Source organism: Coregonus lavaretus, assembly GCF_964263955.1.
Source record: "Coregonus lavaretus genome assembly, chromosome: 19".
Lineage (NCBI taxonomy): Eukaryota > Metazoa > Chordata > Actinopteri > Salmoniformes > Salmonidae > Coregonus > Coregonus lavaretus.
In genome coordinates, this window is record NC_140006.1 from 12,959,817 (window position 1) to 12,977,527 (window position 17,711).

The 17,711-nt window shown below is 43.5% G+C and overlaps 1 protein-coding gene across 1 annotated transcript in view; it reads right to left on the minus strand.

Annotated features, from left to right (window-relative positions):
* LOC311147076 (ephrin type-A receptor 3-like) overlaps nucleotides 1-17,711 on the minus strand; it is a gene marked incomplete at its 5' end in the record, with an annotated part of 130,607 nt that overhangs the window by 87,774 nt on the left and 25,122 nt on the right. Inside the window, 3 exon segments of the mRNA XM_084183695.1 lie at nucleotides 8,987-9,338; nucleotides 9,648-9,755; nucleotides 9,968-10,168. Coding sequence (XP_084039821.1) covers nucleotides 8,987-9,338; nucleotides 9,648-9,755; nucleotides 9,968-10,168 — 661 coding nt within the window.

Sequence of the window (17,711 nt, forward strand, 5' to 3'; positions counted from 1 at the left end):
AAAACAAATGAAAGACAGAATAGCAAAGTTTACTCATAACCTATTTGGAAACCAATGGTCTAAGGTATAAATATACCCTATAGACTACAATATTATGCAAAGTTAGTATCGATCATATTGAACAATATTTATTTATTTATTCACATTTACATCTGTATTTGTATTTATATGGATCCTAATTAGCTGCTGCCAAGGCAGCAGCTACTCTTCCTGGGGTCCAGCAAAATGAAGGTAGTTATACATTTTAAAAACATTACATACATTTATAACAGATTTCACAACATATTAAGTGTGTGCCCTCAGGCCTCTACTCTACTACTGCATATCTATAACACGAAATCCATGTGTATAGTGCGTTTGTTATCGTGTGTTTGTATGCATGTGTCCATGTTTGTGTTGCTTCACAGTCCCCGCTGTTCCATAAGGTGTATTTTTATCTGTTTTTTAAATCTAATTTTACTGCTGGCATGAGTTACTTGATGTGGAATAGAGTTCCATGTAGTCATGGCTATATGTAGTACTGTGCGCCTCCCATAGTCTGTTCTGGACTTGGGGACTTTGAAGAGACCTCTCGTGGCATGTCTTTTGGGGTATGCATGGGTGTCTGAGCTGTGTGCCAGTAGTTCCAACAGACAGCTCGGTGCGTTCAACATGTCAATACCTCTCACAAATACAAGTAGTGATGAAGTCAATCTCCAATTGCAATTTTTCCAAAGTCCCTCTTTGTGGCACCTGACCACACGACTGAAAAGTAGTCCAGGTGCGACAAAACTAGGGCCTGTAGGACCTGCCTTGTTGATAGTGCTGTTAAGAATGCAGAGCAGCACTTTATTATAGACAGACTTCTCCCCATCCTAGCTACTGTTGAATCAATATGTTTTGATCACGACAGTTTACAATCCAGGGTTACTCCAATTTAGTCTCCTCAACTTGCTCAATTTCCACATTATTCATTACTGTCACGACTTCCTCCAAAGCTGCCTCCTCTCCTTGTTCAGGCAGGCTTCGGCGTTCGTCATCACCGGCCTTCTAGCCACTGCCGCTCCGCATCTCATCATTCCATTTGTTTTGTCTTGTTTATCACACACACCTGGTTCATATCCCCTCATCAGTACCTGTATAAGTATTCCCTCTGCCCCCCTTGTCTTTGTGTGTGATTGATTAATGTGGAGGTTACTATAGCTCGGTAGAGCTATATTGTATTGTGTATCGCCGGGATATTCACCCGTGTGCCTTGTTTTACCCAGTGCGCCGTTTTAACGCACTGGAGTGTTTTACGCATTGCTGCGTACTGCTGTATTGCCGAATAAACCAATTATTCTGTGATTTACCCTCCTGCGCCTGACTCCGTCCAAAATCACCCTCTACAATTCCTAGATTTAGTTGATGTTTTTATTGTTTAGTAAATGACTTGTCCCAAATACAATGCTTTTAGTTTTTGAAATATTTAGGACTAACTTATTCCTTGCCACCCCATTCTGAAACTAACTGCAGCTCTTTGTTAAGTGTTGCTGTCATTTCAATCGCTGTGGTAGCTGAAGTGTATAGTGTTGAGTCATCAGCATACATAGCTTTACTCAAAGCCAGTGGCATGTCGTTAGTAAAGATTGAAAAAAGTAAGGGGCCTAGACAGCTGCCCTGGGGAATTCCTGATTCTACCTGGATTTTGTTGTAGAGGCTTCCATTAAAGAACACCCTCTGTGTTCTGTTAGACAGGCAACTCTTTATCCACAATATAACAGGGGGTGTAAAGCAATAACACATATGTTTTTCCAGCAACAGACTATGATCGATAATGTCAAAAGCCGCACTGAAGTCTAACAAAACAGCCCCCACAATCTTTTTATCATCAATTTCTCTCAGCCAATCATCAGTCATTTGTGTAAGTGCTGTGCTTGTTGAATGTCTTTCCCTATAAGTGTGCTAAAAGTCTGTTGTCAATTTGTTTACTGTGAAATAGCATATTATCTGGTCAAACACCATTTTTTCCAAAGGTTTACTAAGGGTTGGTAACAGGCTGATTGGTCGGCTATTTGAGCCAGTTAAGGGGGTTTCACTATTCTTAGGTAGGGGAATAACTTTTGCTTCCCTCCAGGCCTGCGGGCACACACTTTCTAGTAGGCTTAAATTGAAGATATGGCAAATAGGAGTGGCAATATCGTCCGCTATTATCCTCAGTAATTTTCCATCCAAGTTGTCAGACCCCGGTGGCTTGTCATTGTTGATCGACAATAATGCTTTTTTCACTTCTTACATTTTAGTCATTTAGCAGACGCTCTTATCCAGAGCGACTTACAGTTAGTGAGTGCATACATCTTCATACTGGCCCCCCGTGGGAAACGAACCCACAACCCTGGCACTGCAAGCACCATGCTCTATCAACTGAGCTACACAGGGCTCTTCCACACTTACTTTACGGAATTCAAAATTACAATGCTTGTCTTTCTTAATTTGGTCAGATATACTTGGATGTGTAGTGTCAGCGTTTGTTGCTGGCATGTCATGCCTAAGTTTGCTAATCTTGCAAATGAAAAAATCATTAAAGTAGTTGACAATATCAGTGGGTTTTGTGATGAATGAGCCATCTGATTCAAAATTCCATTTAAGGTGCTCCAAAGCTTTTTACCATCATTCGTTATGTCAAATATCTTTGTTTCATAGTGTAGTTTCTTCTTCTTTTTATTCAGTTTAGTCACATGATTTCTCAATTTGCAGTACATTCTGTATAGTGGGGGTGCTTTTTGTGCTGTTGAGGTTTAAAAGGGCTTCTGAAGTTTGTAATTTCCACTTTGAAATTTCAGACTTGATTTTCCCTTCTCTCCTGTACAGTCATTCTCTGCACACACAGTGGCACCTATAACTCATGGCTTTAGATGAGGGACACAGACATACAGTGCAGTCGGAAAGTATTCAGACCCCTTCCCCTTTTTCCACCTTCTGTTACGTTACAGCCTTATTCTAAAATGGATTAAATTATTTGTTTTACCCATCTACACACAATACCCCATAATGACAAAGTGAGAACAGGTATTTAGAAACTGTTGCAAATTTATAAAATATAAAAAAACAGAAATTACTTATTTACATAAGTATTCAGAACCTTTGCTATGAGACTCTAAATTGAGCTCAGGTGCATCCTGTTTCCATTGATCATTATTGAGAACTTTCTACAACTTGATTGGAGTCCACCTGTGGTAAATTCAATTGATGTTACATGATTTGGAAAGGCACACACCTGTCTATATAAGGTACCACAGTTGACAGTGCATGTCAGAGCAAAAACCAAGCCATGAGGTAAAAGGAATTGTCCGTAGAGCTCCGAGACAGGTTGTGTCGAGGCACAGATCTGGGGAAGGGTACCAAAACAATTCTGCAGCATTGAAGGTCCCCAAGAACACAGTGGCCTCCATCATTCTTAAGTGGAAGAATTTTGGAACCACCAAGACTCTTCCTAGAGCTGGCTGGCCAGCCAAACTGAGCAAACGGGGAGAAGGGCCTTGGTCAGGGAGGTGACCAAAAACCCGATGGTCACTCTGACAGAGCTCCAGAGTTCCAGAAATCCATCTCTGCAGCACTCCACCAATCAGGCCTTTATGGTAGAGTGGCCAGACGGAAGCCACTCCTCAGTAAAAGGCACGCGACAGCCCGCTTGGAGTTTGCCAAAAGGCACCTGAAGGACGTTCAGACCATGAGAAACAAGATTCTCTGGTCTGATGAAACCAAGATTGAAATCTTTGGCCTGAATGCCAAGCGTTACGTCTGGAGGAAACCTGGCCCCATCCCTACGGTGAAGCATGCTGGTGGCAGCATCATGCTGTGGGGATGTTTTTCAGCGGCATGGACTTGGAGATTAGTCAGGATCGAGGGAAAGATGAATGGAGCAAAGTACAGAGAGATCCTTGATGAAAACCTGCTCCAGAGTGCTCAGGACCTCAGCCTGGGGCGAAGGTTCACCTTCCAACAGGACAACAACCCTAAGCACACAGCCAAGACAAAGCAGGAGAGGCTTTGGGACAAGTCTCTGAATGTCCTTGAGTGGCCTAGCCAGAGCCCGGACTTGAACCCGATCGAACATCTCTCGAGAGACCTGAAAGTAGCTGTGCAGCGACGCTCCGCATCCAACCAGACAGATTTTGAGAGGACCTGCAGAGAAGAATGGGAGAAACTTCCCAAATACAGGTATGCCAAGCTTGTAGCGTCATACCCAAGAAGACTCGAGACTGGAATCGCTGCCAGGGGTGCTTCAACAAAGTACTGAGTGAAGGGTCTGAATACTTATGTAAATGTTATTTATTTATTTTTTATTTACATTTTCATTAAGGGTATTGTGTGTAGATTGAGTGGGAAAAAATTATTGAATCCATTTTAGAATAGAATTTGGAAAAATTCAAGGTGGCTGAATACTTTCCCAATGCACTATATACACTGAGTATACAAAATATTAAGAACACCTGACCTTTCCATGACATAGACTGAGCAGGTGATAAACTTGTTAAATCCACTTCAATCGGTGTACATGGAGGAGACATGTTAATTAAAGATTGTTAAGCCTTGAGACAATTGAGGCATGGATTGTGTATGTGTGCCATTTAGAGGGTGAATGGGCAAGACAAAATATTTAAGTGCCTTTGAACGGGGTATGGTAGTAGGTGTCAGGCGCACCGGTTTGTGTCAAGAACTGCAACGCTGCTGGGTTTTCCACGCTCAACAGTCTCCCGTGTGTATCAAGAATGGTCCACCACCCAAAGGACATCCAACCAACATGACACAACTGTGGGAAGCATTGGAGCCAACATGGGGGGGTGCAACTCAATATTAGGAAGGTGTTCCTAATGTTTGGTATACTCAGTGTATCTTGCAATACTAACAAGTAATAGTTCAAATAAAAACAAGTATATATTTGAACAATTACTTGTTAGTATTGCATTAAAGCACTAACAAATACCCACAAAAACATACATAGCATTACTTGGCCCTGATTGTAAAAAAGATATGCCTGTTTTTACAGTGGGAGTGTGACTCCGTTAACGCGTGACATTGCCCAGAGGTGAAACATCTTGCTGTGTTAGCCTGGACCTGGAGTTTCAATGAAGTTTTAACAAAAATAGTGTTAAACAGTAAAACTGTGGTAATTCCAATATAGTAATCTGCCACAACGATAATCTCACAATGAAAGGCACTGCACACAATAATAGCAGAGGTGAATAATGATGGCGGCCCCCATGCAGTTACCACAAATTCCTAGTTTTGTTAAGTTCGCCGTATTGTACATCGCTCTCCGTTACTCTTTTTTTGTATGGTCATTAGCAGAGTATACATGATCCAAATTTTACCGTCAAGATGCCGGAAATTTGAAAAACCAAAAAAGTAGATTGTGCTGATTTATTGGCACATTGAACCATATCGCACACGGTAGAACTCAGTGGATAGTGCTAAAACAATGAAATCATATCTAAATTCTGCCATCTTTGTGCATGTTTTATTTCTTTTCTTTTATTTCACCTTTATTTAACCAGGTAAGCCAGTTGAGAATGTTCTCATTTACAACTGCGACCTGGCCAAGATAAAGCAAAGCAGTGCGATAAAAACAACAACAACACAGTGTTACATATGAAATAAACAAAACGTACAGTCAATAACACAATAGAAAATCTATATACAGTGTGTGCAAATGTAGTAAGTTATGGAGGTAAGGCAATAAATAGGCCATAGTGCAAACTAATGACAATTTAGTATTAACACTGGAGTGATAGATGTGCAGAAGATGATGTGCAAATAGAGATACTGGGGTGCAAATGAGCAAAATAAATAACAATGTAAATAACAATATGGGGATGAGGTAGTTGGGTGGGCTAATTACAGATGGGCTGTGTACAGGTGCAGTGATCGGTAAGCTGCTCTGACAACTGATGCTTAAAGATAGTGAGGGAGATAAGTGTCTCCAGCTTCAGAGATTTTTGCAGTTCGTTCCAGTCATTTGCAGCAGAGAACTGGAAGGAATCGCGGCCAAAGGAGGTTTTGGCTTTAGGGATGACCAGTGCGATATACCTGCTGGAACGCATACTACGGATGGGTGTTGCTATGGTGACCAATGATCTAAGATAAGGCAGTGATTTGCCTAGAAGTGATTTATAGATGACCTGGAGCCAGTGGGTTTGGCGACGAATGTGTAGTGAGGGCCAGCCAACGAGAGCGTACTGGTGGGTAGTATATGGGGCTTTGGTGACAAAACGGATGGCACTGTGATAGACTACATCCAATTTGCTGAGTAGAGTGTTGGAAGCTATTTTGTAAATTACATCCCCGAAGTCAAGGATCGGTAGGATAGTCAGTTTTACGAGGGCATGTTTAGCAGCATGAGTGAAGGAGGCTTTGATGTGAAATAGGAAGCCAATTCTAGATTTAACTTTGGATTGGAGATGCTTAATGTGAGTCTGGAAGGAGAGTTTACGGTCTAACCAGACACCTATGTATTTGTAGTTGTCCACATATTCTAAGTCAGACCCGCCGAGAGTAGTGATTCTAGTCGGGCGGGCGGGTGCAATCAGCGTTCGATTGAAGAGCATGTATTTAGTTTTACTAGCGTTTAAGAGCAGTTGGAGGCCACGGAAGGAGTGTTGTATGGCATTGAAGCTCGTTTGGAGGTTTGTTCACCATTGTTCTTATTCAATTATCCTCCTAGGAACTTCTGAGCACAAGAATCGGTACTGTAATCTACATTCCCAAAGAACTCTTGAGGAAGCTTGTGCATGTTGTGCTGCATTTTACTAGAGAAACAAATAGCCTACCTACATGCAGTATCATGGGGGTTAGTTTTCAGAACTGAGCCTAAGACAGCCTCCAGCAAGGGAAGACATTGGTCAGCTGATACACACACACGCTCAAATCTGTAGTTTAACAACTTAATACTCTACCTGAGGCATCCCCTCCCCTCCACTCTAAAGAGGGAAAAATGGTACATTCACTTCTGAATCAGACTCACACTCTTGTACACACACTCACAAACACAAACTGCCTCCAAGCAACTCCCAACCTTCTCTTTCAGAACATGGTCCTCGCTACGTAGGGGGTTGCCTAAAACTCTCTCTCGCACACCCACACACACACAGCCACACCAACACACACACACCCACACACACACAGCCTACACAGCAGGGTGTAGTAACCCACATACCCCAGTCATTATCATTCCGTCCTGGTAAGCCACATTGTTTCCCACAACGCTGCCGTCTATCTGTATTCATATTCTCTCTTGCACAGTTTCTCCATCCTAACTACAGTACTGTACACACAGCAGTAGATCTAGATCTAACAGGACCCACATGGCACTAGGACCCATCTATCAGGACTAGGCTTGTCACGATACCAATATTTTACAAACGATACGATACCAGGCCAAGTATCACGATACCAAGTAGTATCACGATACCAAGTGGTATCGCGATACCATGGTGGAAAAACATCAGTGGCCTAGCATCCTGTTCGCCCTATCCCACTGGACGCTTGTTCACGTTTTCGAAATGTTTTCCAAAAACATGTCACTGAAAGTCACACTTCACACTCAATACAACACATGTCATGTAACTTCACATTGTTCAGTGTATAATAGAATACTGCATAGAATGGCTGATTTGTCCCATCTAACAGGACCCACATGGCACCACCAGGTACAGTACAGTATAATCCCGATTCCTAATAGATTTTCTGCCCACCTCTCCACTGTCATAACGTTAGCCGCGCAGGAGGTTGGTGGCACCTTAATTGGGGAGAGCGGGCTCATGGTAATGACTGGGGCGGAATCAGTGGAATGGTATCAAATACATCAAACACATGGTTTCCAGGTGTTTGATGCCATTCCATTTGCTCCATTATTATGAGCTGTTCTCCCCTCAGCAGCCTCCACTGGTTAGCCAATGTGTGGTGAGCTTTCTGAGGAAAGAATGGCTGCCATTGTATTGGTTGTGTACGTAAAGCCACAGACTAGCACAGGCACAAACAAATACACACACATTATAAACCTTGTATCCATTCACATTGGGACAGGCCATTTGGTATTTGGTATTTTATTAGGATCCCCATTAGCTGTTGCAAAAGCAGCAGCTAGTCTTCCTGGGGTCCACACAAAACATGAAACATGACATAATACAGAACATGAATAGACAAGAACAGCTCAAGGACAGAACTACATAAAAACAATTTTAAAGGCACACGTAGCCTACACATCAAAACATACACACAAACTATCTAGGTCAAATAGGGGAGAGGCGTTGTGCTGTGAGGTGTTGCTTTATCGGTTTTTTGAAACCAGGTTTGCTGTTTATTTGAGCAATATGAGATGGAACGGAGTTCCATGCAAGAATGGCTCTATATAATACTGTACGCTTTCTTGAATTTGTTCTGGATTTGGGGACTGTGAAAAGACTCCTGGTGGCATGTCTGGTGGGGTAAGTGTATGTGTCAGAGCTGTGTGTAAATTGACTATGCAAACAATTTGGGATTTTCAACACATTCATGTTTCTTATAAATAGAAGAAGTGATGCAGTCAGTCTCTCCTCAACTCTTAGCCAAGAGAGACTGGCATGCATAGTATTTATATCAACCCTCTGATTACAATGAAGTTTTGGGCAAGCTGCAGCTTAACTAGGTCTTTCCTTGCAGCACTGGACCACTCGACTGGACAATAATCCAGATTAGACAAAACTAGAGCCTGCAGAACTTGCTTTTTGGAGTGTGGTGTCAAAAGAGCAGAGCATCTCTTTATTACGGCCAGACCTCTCCCCATCTTTACAACCATTGAATCTGTATGGTTTGACCATGATAGTTTACAATCTAAGGTACGCCAAATAATTTAGTCTCCTCAACTTGTTCAACAGCCACACCATTCATTACCAGATTCAGCTGAGGTCCTTCTTATCCAGGCCTAAACACACATCTTCCCATCGACACAAACCAACACACACACATGATAAACCTTGTATCCACTTACGTTGGCAGAAGTCCTTATGCTCCTCGTTCCCCGGCTTGCACACACACCTCCCGATGGGCACTAGCCAGCCCCCGTCGGCGCTACAGTACATCCTGGGGGCCTCGAACTCCTCTGAAGCGTTCACACACACCCCTCTGACCTCCACCAGGGCCGAGTCACCCCCCGTGACGGTGTCGGGGAACTGGGCCAGGTTGAGCACGGTGAGGGGACACTTCTTGTAGAAGACACGGACAGAGACCAGAGCGATGCAGGCTCCCAGGTCCTGGAAGGCCAGGTAGAACCCCTTCTTACTCAGGTTGCTGATGTCACGCACCTCGGTGTTGAGCTTCATCACACGGTCACCCACATCCACCTAGGGAGAGGGAAAGCAACCAGATTTAGTACAACTTTGGGCTATTTTACAGTTCTGTTTCAGCTAGAACAGACCTAGTAGGAAAGGATATTTATTGTCATTATTATTACGGGGATTGTTTTGCCCTCAGTATGTAAGTTGCCCTTAACTCCAGGTCCAGAGTCAGATCTTTTTTCATCCTCCTAATGGTTAAGATAAGAATGGTTAGGGCAATCTGAGGTTAATGTTAGGATTGGAGGTAACGGTACGCTGATCCTGGATCTGTAGTTAGAGGCAATCTTTACCTTGGGAGTCTGTGTTTTCACTGACCTGTGTGAAGCTCTCATCAGCAGCGATGGTGTCTATCTTGACGTACTGACTCTCCTTGATGAACCACAGGTTGGCGTTGTTGGATTCATAGTAGAACATGTTGAACGTCTGGAAAACACACAAATTGACATTTACATTTGATTAATATTTTACGTTTTGTTATGCAGTAGCTCTATGGAAAAACTATTTGACAGAAAGATCACCTCTCTAGGTCAAGATTCAAAACATTGCGACATTTCAGTCAACCATGACCTTCATCACACATGAAGCAAGGAGTACTGAACAATTGTTGACAGAATGTAAACCATGAGCAGACGGACCTCTTTGCAGGTGCCGGGTACTCCAGGCAGGCTGTTACAGTCTCGGAGGGTGAACTTGATCTCGATGTAGACACGCTGGGCCCCGTCGCGGGCGATGTGCCGCGTCCTCAGCCAGTTGTTCTGACTGGCCTCCATCACGTTACACACCTGGTAGGTACGCATGGGAGTGTTCCTCTCATCCATCACACTGATCTCCTCCCACTGCAGAGAGAGAGAAGGGGGGGATTGGAGGATTAGGGGGCGGGGGGCGGGGGGAATATGTGTGTGTGTTTGTGTGTTTAAGTGACTAAACATCTGTGTACATTTAAGTAACCACATTATAGTGTGTGCACGTGCATGTGTATGCATGTTTTCATACATGTGTATTTGCAAGTGTGTTTGAGTTTAAGAGTGTGTGTGTGTGTGTTTGTGTGTGTGTGTTGGTGTGTGTGTGTGTGCATGTGTGTGTGTGTGCGTGTGTGAGTGAGTGAGTGAGTGAGTGAGTGAGTGAGTGAGTGAGTGAGTGAGTGAGTGAGTGAGTGAGTGAGTGAGTGAGTGAGTGAGTGAGTGAGTGAGTGAGTGAGTGAGTGAGTGAGTGAGTGAGTGAGTGAGTGAGTGTATGTGTGTGTGTGTCCTTGAGCAAGAGAGAGAGAGAGATACTTTGTCTCCCCTCATATGTTGCCATCTGTTTCCACTCATGTTCAGAGCAGTAATTCAGAGAGAGAAAACATTTATATTCCTTCAAAGAAAGGAAAATAAACCAGTGTGGTTTCATAGAGTTTCTGGGACTAGGATCTACCAAAGGGGAAGCAGACAGCTAGGCTTAAAAACACGTGCACACACACACACAAATAGACACACACAATGAGTCAACTCAGTATGAATCTGATTTGGGGTGAGGAGATGCACAGACCACCTTCTCAGTTCAGAGCACCAGTCTTTTCAGGCTCTGTATAGACTACTGATTGATGAACACATATCACATTTCAACTTTCAAATCTCACACACACACACACACACACACATAAAGGCAACTATTTTCTGGTCAGTGCAGCTGGCTATTGCGAAACTTTCCTCTCATTTCACTCAGATGGGATGCAAATTAGACTGGAGTGGAGATAGAGACAGGAGAGAGAGCGAAAAAGAAAGAAAGAAAGAAAGAAAGAAAGAAAGAAAGAAAGAAAGAAAGAAAGAAAGAAAGAAAGAAAGAAAGAAAGAAAGAAAGAAAGAAAGAAAGAAAGAAAGAAAGAGAGAGAGAGAGCGAGAGAGAGAGAGAGAGAGAGAGAGAGAGAGAGAGAAAATGAAGAAAGGAGAGAGAGAGAGAGTGTGTGTGTGAGAGAGAGAGAGAGAGAGAGAGAGAGAGAGAGAGAGAGAGAGAGAGAGAGGGAGAAAAAATGAAGAAAGGAGAGAGAGAGAAAGAGAGAGAGAATGCAGGATTGAGGGAGAAAGAGAAAGACAGGGGGTTTAAGACAGGTAAAGGGGAGAAAGAAAGTGAGGAAAGGAGAGAGAAAGAGAAGGGGTTTTAGACTAGAAAGTAAAAGCTCTGATTTTGAGGATAATTTAACTTGACGGGTCGACAAGCCGGTAAAGGCTTGACACATTTCACCCAAAGCCTTGAGTACTAAAACAGACGGAAACAGACTCTCCGTCAGCTGCTTTCAATCCACTGGGCCTTCCACAGGCTGGCTCCTGACCTGGGACTACAGTACCACGGAGGAAATAATTTAGGAGTTTATGTCATAGGTAGGGCCAGGAGTTTTTACAGACCAAGGGAATCCCTATGCCCTGTGTACAGGCAATAACTACGATGATGTCATGAGTACCAGTGACATAGAACAGATTTGTGTTCTACTCAAGGCCAACTCTCTTCCTCAATCTCTCTCTTTCCCTCTCTCTCTCTCTTTCTATTTCATCAGTTTGAAAAACAAAACAACAAATGAGGATAGAGAGAGAAAAAATGACAGATGAGGATAGAGAGAGAAAAAAACAGAGGGAGAAATTAATGCGGGTAAATTACAGACGCGGCTGGCAGCTAAACGGACCCATCTGTGTGGAGCGGAACCAGTCGGACATCACAGGAGACTGAGAGGGAACGACATACACACACACACACACAGCACACACGCACACAATGCACAGAGGCACACTCACACACATGCGCGGCTGGTTCCCTTGAGAGCGGTGATTATGGAGTTAAAGGGGATAGTTATTGAGGAATAAAGAAGCCTTTATGACGTTTTGTTTATTTCTCTCAGAGCTGAGGTTGAGTGTGAGGACTACACAGACTTCCTTGATTGTGTATGGAGCTTTTTCCATGTGAAGGAGTCTGGTGATTGTCAGGCAGTTTGGTCTAGTGGCCAGGTGGGTTTCTTTACTATCGCTCTACCTAAGGACGTGCTTCACCAAAATCCGTGCTTCACCAAATCCTTTCCCCAGTTTTGCTCAGTGAAGAACTCTTAGTCCAATGTAGATCTGAAATAACAGACTAGGGCTGGGCGGTACAGCGTTTTTTACTATATACCAGTATTGATGCACGGACCGGTTTGGGTTTTTACTTTACCTTCTATAATGGTATTTGAATGTTTGGTTTGTTAAATGTGATACGCCGTGTGTATTGTCCATTTTTATAGTTTACTCCGCTACTTGAGTCATTTCTCTCCGCTGTCTCTCTCTCTCCATGCCGCTTTCCACAAAGATCTAGCCCTGTCACTCAAGGAGCGCATTTGTTGTTGCTCGACCACGAGACACTTGCATTCAGTCTGCATGGTCAATGCAGCACATGCAACAATGTTGATCACAACAATGCTGTTTCCACTTCTTAATATAAATCCACAAGTGTTCTATAATTACACTATTAGTTTGTGTTTCTAACATCTGCAAACAGCCAGTTTGTCTTTTCTAAGCAAGTTGTTAGCCGCTAATGCTAATCGCTAGTTAGTTGGCTAGCTAGCTAGATAGCTGATAAATGTACTGAGTCAGAGCAAATGCAGCTAGCTACAGCCTGATACCAGTGATGGTGTAGGCCTAAATCAGCATGTTGTTTGTGCAACAGTATCTTCTAAATCAAAGAGGATTAGGCGAAGCATGAATATGATAGCTACATGAAGTAGCTAAGAGAAAAAATGTAATGTAGCCAAAGATTATATGGTCCCCTAGGAAACACTGACCAACACTTTGGTGCCTACCCTGTCACAATAACTCCTCCCTGGCATTTTCATTTGTTGTCATGTCAAACAACACAGTTTTCAAAGTGCCCACTATTATATTCTAACTTTAGAAGTATAATGATAATTGCAACATTTTGTTAAAAATAAGGCCTACATTTTTTGCCAATATCATGCAGCATTACGTGGCAGTGTGGAAATTATCTCAAATGAGGTCAAGAAATGCAGACATTTATGAAAATGCAGATTTCTTGGGGGGGTTGAAGTTTAATTGAACAGTATAAAACAATCAAAATGGAGAAAGACCCATTGAAATCACTTAGAAAGTACAGTACGTGTTGCCACCGTAGGATCACGCACTACTCATGAAGCAAATTTAGAATTTATATTATTCAAAAACATAAAATACCATAAAATACCGTAATAAATTAGAAATTAGAAAAATACAATGATAGACATTTTGGCCATATCGCCCAGCCAAACAACAGACTGTTAATTTCCAACATACAGGTAGAAACAAATGATGCTGGTCATATTCTTGATGTCTATTCTAAAAGCCTCCTCCGTCACCAGTAAATATGAGAAAATCAACCCAACATTTAATTGAAACACACCAGCGTATGCTTTCTATCTAAACAAAATAATTCTGAAATAATGAATATGGATGATGCTGTCCAACTTTCCTTCCAGTGTTTGAAACAGAGAGAACTGTTTAGACAGGTTGGAAAGTTTAGCCCTGCTCTCCCAATCACCGAACACACACACTCAATCAGTGAACCTGTTGCTATAGCGATGGCAGTTCGGTCTGACCGCTAATTAGCATTCTGGACAGAACTTTCATCTTTCAGCATTCTAATCCCTCGACAAATCACAACGAAGCTGGCCTGATTGCGTTGAAGCGGGGCAAAACTGTTGCATCAGGACTCGGGTTAAACCCTTCATTGGCTTAACATAATTTCCCCCCGCAATCATCTTGTAGTTTCAGATACTTAGACATAATTGGCCATCAAACTCTGAAACAACATCTGTCTGAGAGACAGAGAGAGAACGAAGAAAGGGGGTGCTCCCAAAGAAATGACTAAAGATACGAGGCCTCTATTTTAACCTTTTACTGCAGTAGGCTAAATCAGGGTCACACAGAATGTTTCTTGGTAGTCTTTAAAAAATCTACTTTGAAAGAAAAGTATACACCTCACACACATTGTTATGGGCATAAAAAAGTTGAGGGAATTGAGGTAATATGTACATGTAGGTAGAGTTATTAAATAGACTACGCGTAGATAATAAACAGAGAGTAGCAGAAGCGTAAAAGTGGGGGGATGGGTGTGGGGGGGGCAATGCAAATATTCTGAGTAGCCATTTGATTAGATGTTCATAAGTCTTATGGCTTGGGGGTAAAAGCTATTTAGAAGCCTCTTGGACCTAGACTTGGCGCTCCGGTACCGCTTGCCGTGCAGTAGAAGAGAGAACAGTCTATGACTAGGGTGGCTGGAGTCTTTGACAATTTATAGGGCTTTCCTCTGACACCGCCTGGTATAGAGGTCCTGGATGGCAGGAAGCTTGGCCCCAGTGATGTACTTGGCCATACGCACTACCCTCTGTAGTACCTTGCGGTCGGAGGCCGAGCAGTTGCCAAACCAGGCAGTGATGCAACCAGTCAGGATGCTCTCGATGGTGCAGCTGTAGAACCTTTTGAGGATCTGTGGACCCATGCTAAATATTTTCAGACTCCTTAGGTGTTGTCGTGCCCTCTTCACAACAGTCTTGGTGTGCTTGGACCATGTTAGTTTGTTGGTGATGTGGACACCAAGGAACTTGAAGCTCTCAACATGCTCCACTACAGCCCTGTCGATGAGAATGGGGGCATGCTCGGTCCTCTTCTTTTTCCTGTAGTCCATAATCATCTCCTTTGTCTTGATCACGTTGAGGGAGAGGTTGTTGTCCTAGGACCACACGGCCAGGTCTCTGACCTCCTCCCTATAGGCTGTCTCGACGTTGTCGGTGATCAGGCCTACCACTGTTGTGTCATCTGCAAACTTAATGATGGTGTTGGAGTCGTGCCTGGCAATGCAGTCATGAATGAACAGGGAGTACAGGAGGGGACTGAGCATGCACCCCTGAGGGGTCCCCGTGTTGAGATTCAGCGTGGCGGATGTGTTGATACCTACCCTTACTACCTGGGGCCGGCCCGTCAGGAAGTCCAGGATCCAGTTGCAGAGGGAGGTGTTTAGTCCCAGGGTCCTTAGCTTAGTGATTAGTTTGAGGGCACTATTGTGTTGAACGCTGAGCTGTAGTCAATGAATAGCATTCTCACATAGGTGTTCCTTTTGTCCAGGTGTGAAAGGGCAGTGTGGAGCGCAATAGAGATTGCATCATCTGTGGATATGTTGGGGTGGTATGCAAATTGGAGTGGGTCTAGGGTTTCTGGGATAATGGTGTTGATGTGAGCCATGACCAGCCTTTTAAAGCACTTCATGGCTACAGATGTGAGTGCTACAGGTCGGTAATCATTTAGGCAGGTTACCATAGTGTTCTTGGGCACAGGGACTATGGTGGTCTGCTTGAAACATGTTGGTATTACAGACTCACACAGGGAGAGGTTGAAAATGTCAGTGAAGACACTTGCCAGTTGGTCAGCGCATGCTCGGAGTACACGTCCTGGTAATCCGTCTGGCCCTGCGGCCTTGTGAATGTCGACCTGTTTAAAGGTCTTACTCACATCGGCTACGGAGAGCGTGATCACACAGTCGTCCGGAACAGCATGCATGTTTCAGTGTTAGTTGCCTCGAAGCGAGCATAGAAGTAATTTAGCTCATCTGGTAGGCTTGTGTCACTTGGCAGCTCGCGTCTGTGCTTCCCTTTGTCGTCTGTAATAGCTTGCAAGCCCTGCCACATCCGACGAGCGTCAGAGCCGGTGTAGTACGATTCGATCTTAGTCCTGTACTGACGGTTTGCCTGTTTGATGGTTCGTCGGAGGGCATAGCGGGATTTCTTATAATCGTCTGGGTTAGAGTCCCGCTCCTTGAAAGCAGTAGCTCTACCCTTTAGCTCAGTGCGGATGTTGCCTGTAATCCATGGCTTCTGGTGGGGTATGTTCTTACAGTCACTGTGGGGACGATGCCATCGATGCACTTATTGATGAAGCCAGTGACTGATGTGGTGTACTCCTCAATGCCATATGAAGAATCCCGGAACATATTCCAGTCTGTGCTAGCAAAACAGTCCTGTAGCTTAGCATCTGCTTCATCTGACTACTTTTTTATTGACGAGTCACTGGTGCTTCCTGCTTTAGTTTTTGCTTATAAGCAGGAATCAAGAGGATATAATTATGGTCATTTTTGCCAAATGGAGGGCGAGGGAGAGCTTTGTACGCATCTCTGTGTGTGGAGTAAAGGTGGTCTAGAGTTTTTTTCCCTGTGGTTGCACATTTAACATGCTGGTAGAAATGAGGTAACAGGACAATGACCAAAAGTGCTGAGCACTTGTTGGCTGCTTTTCCTTCACTCTGCCATCCGACTCATCCCAAACCATCTCAACTGGGTTGAGGTCGGATATTGTAGAGGCCAGTTCATCTGATGCAGCACTCCATCACTCTCCTTCTTGGTAAAATAGCCCTTACACAGCCTGTAGGTGTGTTTGGTCATTGTCCTGTTAAAAAACAAATGGTAGTCCCACTAAGCCCAAACCAGATTGGATGGCGTATTGCTGCAGAATGCTGAGGTAGCCATGCTGGTTAAGTGTACCTTGAATTCTAAATAAATCACAGACAGTGTCACCAGCAAAGCACCCCCACACTATAACACCTCCTCCTCCATGCTTCACGGTGGGAACTAGACATGCGGAGATCATCTGTTCACCCACACCGCGTCTCACAAAGACACAGCGGTTGGAACAAAAAATCTCAAATTTGGACTCCAGACCAAAGGACATTGTTCGTGTTTTTCTTGGCCCAAGCAGGTCTCTTCTTATTATTGGTTTCCTTTAGTAGTGGTTCGTTTGCAGCAATTCGACCATGAAGACCTGATTGACACAGTCCCCTCTGAACAGTTGATGTTGAGATGTGTCTGTGACTTGAACTCTGTGAAGCATTTATTTGGGCTGCAATTTCTGAGGCTGGTAACTCTAATTAACTTATCCTCTGCAGCAGAGGTAACTCTGGGTCTTCCTTTCCTGTGGCAGTCCTCATGAGAGCCAGTTTCATCATAGTGCTTGATGGTTTTTGCGACTGCACTTGAAGAAACTTTCAAAGTTCATGAAATTTTCCATATTGACTGATCATCATGTCTTAAAGTAATGATGGACTGTCGTTTCTCTTTTGTTTATTTGAGCTGTTCTTGCCATAATAGGGACATGGACATTTATTTTACCAAATAGGGCTATCTTCTGTATACCCCCCCCCTACCTTGTCACAACAAAACTGATTGGCTCAAACGCATTAAGAAGGAAAGAAATTCCACAAATTAACTTTAGAAGGCACACCTGTTAATTGAAATGCATTCCAGGTGACTACCTCATGAAGCTGGTTGAGAGAATGCCAAGAGTCTGCAAAGCTGTCATCAAGGCAAAGGGTGACTATTTGAAGAATCTCAAATATAAAATAT